Here is a 9,938-nt window from a genome sequence, read left to right on the forward strand (position 1 = left end):
TCTACATGCTGCCCATGAAGGTGCGGGTGCTGGGGCTGAAGGTGGCACTGACGGTGAAGCTGATGCAGGTATGGGCTGGGGGGGGGTCGGTTTTTTTTGGGGGGGGGTCTAGGGGTGGGGGGACACCCCCTCATTCCCCCCCCCCTCCCCAGGATGACCTCCACATCGTCAACAACCTGGAGATCCCCACCGCCGACCCCCAGTATCTGCTGGACCTGCGCGGTACCGGCGCTGGGGCCGCTCCGTCCTCATCGTCGATGTGTGAGTGCAGGTGGCGTTGGGGGGGGGGGGCTCCGGGGGTGCCCCCCCCCCTAATTTCACCCCTTTAAACCCCCACCCCCCCAGCAATGAGGCGCCGGAGAACATCGGAACCGCGGCGGCCGGCCTGAAAACCATCAACCTGATCCCGGCGTTGGGTGAGAGCTGCGCCGCGACCTGCGGACCCCCCCCCTAAATCTCCCAAGGACCCCCCCAACCTGATGGGGACCCCCCCAAACCTGACGGGGCCCCCCCCCCCCGACCGACCCCCCCCCCCCAGGTCTGAACGTGCACAGCATGCTGAAGCACGAGACGCTGGTGCTGACGCTGGACGCCGTCGCCTTCCTGGAGGAGAAGCTGCTGTGGCACGACACCCGTTACTCGCCGCTCTACCCCTTCTCCATGCCCTACAGTGACCTCCCCTACACCCCCCCGGCAGGGTGAGCCCCCCCCCCCGCAGGGTGAGCCCCCCCCCGGGTGAGAAACACCCCCCCCCCCGGGGCAGGATCCGCTCCCTTCGGAGCTGGGGGGGGGGTTTCGGGGGGGATCCCCGTGCTGCCGGGGCCATTAAAGCCAGGTTTCTCCCGGCCGCTGCTTGTGTTGTGCTTGGGGAGGGGCAGCCCCCCCCCCCCCGGGATTTGTACCCCCCCCCCGGGATTTCCAGACCCTCTGCAGCCCCCCCCCCCAAATTTACAGTCCCTCTGCAGCCCCCCCCCCCAATTTATGGTCCCTTTGCAGTACCCCCAGACTTGCACACCACTTGCAGCCCCCCCATACTTACAGTCCCCTGTGTGGCCCCCCCAGATAAGAGTCTTTCTTCAGCCCCCCCCTCCCCGTTTGCAGCCCCTCTGCAGCCCCCCCCAAATTAGCAGCCCCTCTGCAGCCCCCCCCATTCACAGTCCCTCTACAGCCCCCCCCAAATTTACAGTCCCTTTGCAGCCCCCCCAGATTTGCAGCCCCTCTGTGGCCCCCCCAAATTTTCAGTCCCTTTTTCAGCCCCCCCCGATTTTTAGTCCTTTGCAGCCCCCCCTTCCCCATTTGCAGCCCCTTTGCGGTCCCCCCCTGTATTTGCAGCCCCCCCCAAATTTGGAGAACCTTTGCAACCCCCCCCATAATTACAGTCCCTCTGCAGCCCCCCCCAAATTTACAGTCCCTTTGCAGCCCCCCCAGATTTGCAGCCCCTTTGTGGTCCCCCCTGTATTTGCAGCCCCCCCCAAATTTGGAGAACCTTTGCAACCCCCCCATAATTACAGTCCCTCTGCAGCCCCCCCCAAATTTACAGTTCTTTTGCAGCCACCCCCAATTAGCAATTCTTTTTCAGCCCCCCCAAATCAGCAGTCCCTCTGCAGCCCCCCCCAGATTTACAGTCCCTCTGCAGCCCCCCCAGATTTGCAGCCCCCCCAAATTAGCAGTCCCTCTGCAGCCCCTCCCCCCAAATTTACAGTCCCTCTGCTGCCCCCCCCGATTTGCAGCCCCCCCCAGATTTACAGTCCCTCTGCAGCCCCTCCCCCCAAATTTACAGTCCCTCTGCAGCCCCCCCAGATTTGCAGCCCCCCCAAATTAGCAGTCCCCCCTGCAGCCCCTCCCCCCAAATTTACAGTCCCTCTGCAGCCCCCCCAGATTTTCAGCCCCCCCAAATTAGCAGTCCCCCTGCAGCCCCTCCCCCCAAATTTACAGTCCCTCTGCAGCCCCCCCAGATTTTCAGCCCCCCCAAATCAGCAGTCTCCCTGCAGCCCCCCCCCATTTGCAGTCCATCCCTTTGCAGCCCCCCCCCCAGATTTACAGTCCCTCCGCAGCCCCCCCCCGCATTCACGGGACCGTGGGGTGCTGCGTGAATCCGGTGTCTGCGCGTGGCCGGGATTTTTGGGGTGACCATGGTGGAGGGGTCCGTGTCCCCCCCCCAGCAGCCAACCCAGCCACCCCCCCGTGTCCCCCCCCCCAAAAAAAAACACCAGGGTCCGGCTGCCTTTGCCGGAGCCGGCGAGCGTTTCGGTGCGAGCCTTCCCCCCGCGCCGGCGCGGTGATGGCGTTGGGGTTTCGGGGTGTCACCGGTGCAGCGGGAGGAGGGTGGGCCCCGTTGGTTTTTTTTTTTTTTTGCCCCCCCCCCCGGGCCCCCCCCACAGCATCGAGGGCGCAGGAAGGCGGGGGCCGCTTGCGGAGGAAAGGGAGGAAATGTGCTAAGAGCCCTCGCTGCGCTCGCTGCCCGCCGGCGGCACCGCGCTCGCCGGACGATGGAACCGCGCCGCAGCGGGGGGGGCCGTGGCCTTGCTCTGCCTCCTCGCGCTGGGGGGTGAGTTGGGGTGTCCCCCCCCGCCCCAAACTTCCCCCAAGGGGGGAAACCGGGGACGCCGGCACCGCTCCGGCGTCGCGGTTGGGTCCCGGCGCGTGGGGCTCCTCGCCGGCGAGGCGGTGGAAGAGGCTGAAGGCGGAGGGGGGGGGTTTAGGGGTTCCCCGGGGGGGGGGGGGGTCCCGGTGCCAGCCCCCCCACCACGGTGCCGGTTTTGGGGTACGGCAAAGCCGCCGGCGAGGGGCTCGCTGGCGTGGTGGCGGCTTGGTGTGTTTTTTTTCCGGCCGGATTTGGCGTAACGGGCGCCGGATCGCCCACCGGCGCCGGGACCCCAACCGGGGTCCTGCCCCCCGGGATCTGCGGCTGACGCTGTGGGGCGGGGGGCTCCCCCCCACCCAGCACCCACCACGGTCCCACCGCCGCGGTGGATTTCACGGAGCAGCACGGCGAGGAGGTGACGTGCGAGGCCGCGTTACGGCTCGGGCGCCGGACGCTCGGCGCCGCGGTGACGCTGTGGGTCTGGGGTGAGTCCGGCGACGCGGAAATAAAACCCCCTCGACCCTGGAAACGGCGGTGACGCCGCCGGCGCGGCGCAAACGCCGCGGTTGGGGTGGTCACCGGCGTCGGGGTGGGGACGGGGCACCCCGGTGCCGCTTCCCCGCCACCCCCCCTCTCCTCCAGCCGCCCCGCACCGCGTCCGGGTGTTGGCACCGCGCACCGTCCTCGCCGCCGGTGACAACCTCGCGGTGACGTGCCGGGCGGAGGGGAACCCACCGCCGCGCTTCCGCCGGGAGCTGCCCACCGATGCCGGCGCGGAGCCCCGGGACGGCGGCAGCGCCGTCGCCGTCCCGGCCGCCCGACGGGCGCGCTCCGCTTACCGCTGCCTGGCCGAGAACCGCTACGGCGCCGGCGTCTTCCGAGGTGAGCGGTGACCGCGGCGGCGTTGGCACGGAGCGACCGCGCCGGCATCTCCCGGCGATGCCCCCGCCCGCGTGCTCTCCCCGCAGGACCCTCCCCGTAGCCCCCTGACCCCCGGTGGCCGTCACCTTGGCCATGGTGGCCGCCGCGGTCGCCGGCTCCCGGTGGCTTCAACCGCGTCCGGGGCTGGAAGCCGATGGCGGATGGATCGCAGCCCGGCCGAGCCGCGCGCGGGACCGAAGCCCCGAATTTCCCTCCGTCTTTCCACGTGTTTTTCCCGCTTTTCCCGGTTTGCCGGCCGCGGCGTGGGCGCGTGGGGAGGGCGAGGCGCCAGCTCCGGGCGCCGATCCCGGCTCTTGGCACCGAGTTGGCTCCGGAAAGGAAAACCAACAAAAAAAAATCCCGGGGCAGGCCCGGGCATGGCCGGAGCGCGGCCGTTTCCCGGCGCTCACGTGGCTGCGCGTTAACGAGCCGCCTTCGTTAGCGGGAGGGCAGGGGGGGGGGGTGAGGCCACGCGGGGGCTGCGCTGGGATCCGGCCAAGGGGACGGGGGACGGGAGCTCGCGGCCGGTGTGTGACGGGGCGGGGGGGGTCACGGCGGGCGTGCAAGGGGGACATGGAGCCCGCCACGAGCGTGCGACGAGTCTCGGCGTGGGTCGCGTGTCGCAGTGTCCCCTGTGTCCCTGTCCCCGTGTCCCTGTCCCCGTGTCGCTCCCATCCATCCCTGTGTCCCCCCGTGTCCCTGTCCCCGTGTCCTCATGTCCCCCATGTCCCCTGTCCCCATGTCCCTGTCCCCGTGTCGCTCCCATCCATCCCTGTGTCCCCCGTGTCCCTGTGTCCCCGTGTCCCTGTCCCCATGTCCCTCTCATCGATCCCTGTGTCCCCGTGTCCCTGTCCCCGTGTCCTCATGTCCCTCCCATCCATCCCTGTGTCCCCCGTGTCCCTGTCCCCGTGTCCTCATGTCCCCCATGTCCCTGTCCCCATGTCCCTCCATCCATCCCTGTGTCCCCCGTGTCCCTGTCCCCCATGTCCCTCCCATCCATCCCTGTGTCCCCCATGTCCCTGTCCCCCACGTCCCCCCCGTGTCCCTGTCCCCCATGTCCCTCCCATCCATCCCTGTGTCCCCCGTGTCCCTGTCCCCATGTCCCTCTCATCGATCCCTGTGTCCCCGTGTCCCTGTCCCCGTGTCCTCATGTCCCTCCCATCCATCCCTGTGTCCCCCGTGTCCCTGTCCCCCATGTCCCCGCCGTGTCCCTGTCCCCCATGTCCCTCCCATCCATCCCTGTGTCCCCGTGTCCTGTCCCCATGTCCCCCCCGTGTCCCTGTCCCCCATGTCCCTCCCATCCATCCCTGTGTCCCCCGTGTCCCTGTCCCCCATGTCCCCGCCGTGTCCCTGTCCCCCATGTGCGTCCCATCCATCCCTGTGTCCCCCGTGTCCCTTCCCATCTGTCCTCATGTCCCCCATGTCCCTGTCCCCGTGTCCTCATGTCCCCCATGTCCCTGTCCCCATGTCCCTCCCATCCATCCCTGTGTCCCCCGTGTCCCTGTCCCCCCCGTGTCCCTGTCCCCATTTCCCCCCGTGTCCCTGTCCCCCATGTGCCTCCCATCCATCCCTGTGTCCCCCGTGTCCCTGTCCTCGTGTCCCTCCCATCCATCCCTGTGTCCCCCGTGTCCCTGTCCCCGTGTCCTCATGTCCCCCATGTCCCTGTCCCCGTGTCCCTCCCATCCATCCCTGTGTCCCCCATGTCCCTGTCCCCCATGTCCCCCCCGTGTCCCTGTCCCCGTGTCCTCATGTCCCCCATGTCCCTGTCCCCATGTCCCATCCATCCCTGTGTCCCCTGTGTCCCTTCCCATCCGTCCTCGTGTCCCCATGTCCCTGTCCCCATGTCCCTCCCATCCATCCCTGTGTCCCCCATGTCCCTGTGTCCCCGTGTCCCTGTGTCCCCCGTGTCCCTGTCCCCCATGTCCCCCCCGTGTCCCTGTCCCCCATGTCCCTCCCATCCATCCCTGTCTCCCGTGTCCCTTCCCATCCGTCCTCATGTCCCCCATGTCCCTGTCCCCATGTCCCTCCCATCCATCCTCGTGTCCCCCATGTCCCTGTCCTCGTGTCCCTGTGTCCCCCGTGTCCCTGTCCCCATGTCACTCCCATCCATCCTCGTGTCCCCCGTGTCCCTGTCCCCATGTCCCTCCCATCCATCCTCGTGTCCCTGTGTCCCCCGTGTCCCTGTCCCCCATGTCCCTCCCATCCATCCTCGTGTCCCCCGTGTCCCTGTCCCCCTGGTCCCTCCCAATCCCCCCCTGTGTCCCCCATGTCCCTGTCCCTCCCCATCCATCCCTGTGTCCCCCATGTCCCTGTCCCCCTGGTCCCTCCCAATCCCCCCCTGTGTCCCCCATGTCCTTGTCCTTCCCCATCCATCCCCGTGTCCCCCATGTCCGTGTCCCCCTGGTCCCTCCCAATCCCCTCCTCGTGTCCCCCGTGTCCCTGTCTGCCCCAATCCCCCGCTGTGTCCCCCATGTCCCTGTCCCTCCCCATCCATCCCTGTGTCCCCATGTCCCTGTCCCTCTGGTCCCTCCCCATCCATCCCCGTGTCCCCCTGGTCCCTCCCAATCCCCCCCTGTGTCCCCCATGTCCCCGTCCCTCCCCATCCATCCTCATGTCCCCCATGTCCCTGTCCCCCCCAGTCCCCCCCTGTGTCCCCCATGTCCCTGTCCCTCCCCATCCATCCCTGTGTCCCCATGTCCCTGTCCCCCTGGTCCCTCCCCATCCATCCCCATGTCCCCCATGTCCCTGCCCCCCTGGTCCCTCCCAATCCCCCCCTGTGTCCCCCATGTCCCTGTCCCTCCCCATCCATCCTCGTGTCCCCCATGTCCCTGTCCCCCCCAGTCCCCCCCTGTGTCCCCCATGTCTCTGTCCCTCCCTATCCATCCCTGTGTCCCCCATGTCCCTGTCCCCCTGGTCCCCCCCAGTCCCCCCCTCGTGTCCCCCATGTCCCTATCCCTCCCCATCCATCCCCATGTCCCCCATGTCCCTGTCCCCCTGGTCCCCCCATGTCCCTGTCCCCCTGGTCCCTCCCCATCCCCCCCTCGTGTCCCCCATGTCCCTGTCCCTCCCCATCCATCCTCATGTCCCCCATGTCCCTGTCCCCCCCAGTCCCCCCCCTGTGTCCCCCATGTCCCTGTCCCTCCCCATCCATCCCTGTGTCCCCCGTGTCCCTGTGTCCCCGTGTCCCTGTCCCCGTGTCCTCATGATCCCATGTCCCTGTCCCCATGTCCCTCCCATCCATCCCTGTGTCCCCCATGTCCCTGTTCCCCTGGTCCCTCCCAATCCCCCCCCGTGTCCCCCATGTCCCTGTCCCCCCCAGTCCCCCCCAGTCCCCCCCATGTCCCTGTCCCTCCCCATCCATCCCTGTGTCCCCATGTCCCTGTCCTTCTGGTCCCTCCCCATCCATCCCCGTGTCCCCCATGTCCTTGCCCCTCTGGTCCCTCCCAATCCCCCCCCGTGTCCCTGTCCCCCTCCGTGTCCCCGCGTCCCCCCACCGCGGAGCCGACACTGGGGCAGGATTTGCCCTTCGCCCACCCCGCTGAGCACCGCGGCCTCCCGACCTCGGCGCGCGCCGGGGCTGGGGAAGGTCACCGGAGCGATAAGGGATCCCCGCCGGGAGCCAAACCAAGGCCAAGGGCTCACGGCGTTCCCGGCGTTCCCGGCGTTCCCACCACGGCATCTCCTAAACCGCCCCGGCTCCGGGGACAACCCAACGGGGACAGTGGCCATTGGCGTGGGGACAAGGCTGGGGGACGCCGCGGGAGCGGTCACCGCCCCGGCTCCGGGGACAACCCAACGGGGGGCTGGTGGCCATTGGCGTGGGGACAAGGCTGGGGGACGCCGCGGGAGCTGTCACCGCCCCGGCTCCGGGGACAACCCAACGGGGGCCGGTGGCCATTGGCGTGGGGACAAGGCTGGGGGACGCCGCGGGAGCGGTCACCGGCCGCGGTGGACGCCGGCGTTCCGGCAGCGGCTTTCGGGGGGGAACCTCGCCGCCCCGGCACGGTTCCCGTCGAGGCGCGTGGCTCCGCTGACGGGTGCAGAAGTGAAACCCCGCGGCCGTGAGAAGCGGCACCGGATTTTCCTTCCCCCCCTTCTCCGCGGTGAGAGGGAGGACGCCGAGGCTCGATGCCGTAAGAGGCTCCGGCACCTTCCGGACGCTTTGTCCGGCCGCAGCGGGAAAAGAAAACGCCGGGAAGCCGGGGGCCCACGCCTCGCGGCGAGGGTTGGGAGCCAAAACTGTGCCCCGCGGCTGGCGGAGCCCCGCGGCGTGGCCTGGCATCGCCGGGGCCCGGCGCCCGCGTCGGCGCAGAGGAAAAAAATAAAAAATTCCCTGGCGTCAAAAATAAAACCGAAGCCGAACGGGAAAGCGGAAGCCGGGGGTCGCGGCGCACTCGGCTCGCTCTTCCCCCTCGCCGCGGGTTTGGGGTGAGGTCACCGCGCTGACGCCGTGGCACGTGGGGGGCCCGAACCCCCCCGCCGCGGCTGGGTCGTGTGCCGAGGGTGGTGGGAAAGGGCAGGGTGGGGGTCTAATGGTGACCCCCCCCCGGTTTGGGGGTGCGGGACGGGACCTGCACCTTGGTTTGGGGTAATGGGGCGAGCGCCGTGGGGGTGGAGCGAGCGCCGTGGGGCCGAATGGCTGCGGTGTCTGGGGCAGGAGGGCAGTGGGGCAGGAGAATTGCCCCATTGCGGGGTAGGGGGGCAGGGAACTGCCCTGGGATGGGGCGGGAAGGCAGGAGGGCAGTGGGGCAGGAGGGCAGTGGGGCAGGAGGGCAATGGGGCAAGAGAATTGCCCCATTGCGGGGTAGGGGGGCAGGGAACTGCCCTGGGATGGGGCGGGAGGGCAGGAGGGCAGTGGGGCAGGAGAATTGCCCCATCCCGGGGCAGGAGGGCAGTGGGGCAGGGAACTGCTCTGGGATGGGGCAGGAGGGCAATGGGGCAAGAGAATTGCCCCATGCCAGGGCAGGAGGGGGATGGGGCAGGAGGTTAGTGGGGCAAGGAACTGCCCTGGGATGGGGCAGGAGGGCAGAAGAATTACCCCATCGTGGGGCAGGGAGCTGCCCTGGGATGGGGCAGGGAGGCAGGAGGGCAGTGGGGCAGGAGGGCAATGGGGCAGGAGAATTGCCCCATCCCAAGGCAGGAGGGCAGTGGGGCAGGGAACTGCCCTGGGATGGGGCAGGAGGGCAGTGGGGCAAGGAACTGCCCTGGGATAAGGCAGGAGGGCAGTGAGGCAGGAGGGCAATGGGGCAGGAGGGCAATTGGGCAGGAGAATTGCCCCATCCCAAGGCAGGAGGGCAGTGGGGCAGGGAACTGCCCTGGGATGGGGCAGGAGGGCAGTGGGGCAGGAGGGCAATGGGGCAAGAGAATTGCCCCATGCCAGGGCAGGAGGGTGATGGGGTAGGAGGGCAGTGGGGTAGGAGGTTAGTGGGGCAGGGAACTGCCCTGGGATGGGGCAGGGAGGCAGGAGGGCAATGGGGCAGGAGAATTGCCCCATCCCGGGGCAGGAGGGCAGTCGGGGCAGGGAACTGCCCCGGGATGGGGCAGGGAGCAGGACCCCGCCCCCCCCCCCCCCGGGGAAAGCCGCCGCCGAAGTCCCCCCCCCCCCCCCCCTCCCCGCCCCCCGCTCCGGAATTCCCCCGGGGCCGGGAGGGGCCGGGCTGGCGCCGAGCTCATAAAGCACCGCCCCGGGAGGGACCGACAGACCGAGGGACGGACGGACGGACGGAGCGCCCCGAGACACCGACCCGGTGCTCCCGGAGAGCCCGATCGGATCCACCCCGCGGCTCCCGAACCGACCCTTCCCGGTGCTCCCAGAGAGCCCGGCTGGATCTGCCCCGGGGATCCTGAACCGACCGATCCCGGTGCTCCCGGAGAGTCCGGCTGGACCCATCCCGGGGATCCTGAACCGACCGATCCCGGTGCTCCCGGAGAGTCCGACTGGACCCATCCCGGGGATCCTGAACCAACCGATCCCGGAGAGCCTGATCGGATTATCCCAGGGATCCGGAACCGACTGATCCCGGAGATCCCGACTGGACCCATCCCGGGGATCCTGAACCAACCGATCCCGGAGAGCCTGATCGGATTATCCCAGGGATCCGGAACCGACTCTTCCCAGACAACCTGATCAGATCCATCCCAAGGATCCTGAACCAACTGATCCCGGAGATCCCAACTGGACCCATCCCAGGGATCCCGAATCAACCGATCCCGGAGATCCCGACCGGACCCATCCCGGGGATCCCGAACCAACCGATCCCGGAGATCCCGACCGGACCCATCCCGGGGATCCCGAACCAACCGATCCCGGAGATCCCGACCGGACCCATCCCGGGGATCCCGAACCAACCGATCCCGGAGATCCCGACCGGACCCATCCCGGGGATCCCGAACAAACCGATCCCGGAGATCCCGACCGGACCCATCCCGGGGA

At 68.8% G+C, this 9,938-nt stretch overlaps 2 protein-coding genes across 3 annotated transcripts; both read left to right on the plus strand.

Moving 5' to 3' along the window:
* Positions 1-5: 5 nt before the first annotated feature.
* Positions 6-848, plus strand: LOC142365312 (large ribosomal subunit protein uL4m-like). Its single transcript, XM_075446037.1, is given in 5 exon segments — positions 6-68; positions 153-213; positions 216-261; positions 346-416; positions 539-848. Coding segments are annotated over 5 exon segments (405 nt in total). The 3' UTR covers positions 703-848.
* A 1,190-nt stretch (positions 849-2,038) lies between these two features.
* LOC142365311 (uncharacterized) lies at positions 2,039-9,669 on the plus strand. Of its 2 annotated transcripts, none has more exons than XM_075446035.1 (4): positions 2,039-2,548; positions 2,988-3,069; positions 3,227-3,466; positions 9,207-9,669. In XM_075446035.1, the coding sequence occupies exons 1-4, from the start codon at positions 2,282-2,284 to the stop codon at positions 9,350-9,352; spliced, it is 735 nt and encodes a 244-aa protein (XP_075302150.1). In that variant the 5' UTR covers positions 2,039-2,281; the 3' UTR covers positions 9,353-9,669. The 2 variants fall into 2 exon arrangements, with proteins under 2 accessions (XP_075302150.1, XP_075302151.1); XM_075446036.1 differs by having other exon boundaries at positions 2,428-2,548; positions 2,945-3,069.
* Positions 9,670-9,938: the final 269 nt, after the last annotated feature.

Source organism: Opisthocomus hoazin, chromosome 35 (assembly GCF_030867145.1).
Source record: "Opisthocomus hoazin isolate bOpiHoa1 chromosome 35, bOpiHoa1.hap1, whole genome shotgun sequence".
In the NCBI taxonomy this organism is placed as follows: Eukaryota; Metazoa; Chordata; class Aves; order Opisthocomiformes; family Opisthocomidae; genus Opisthocomus; species Opisthocomus hoazin.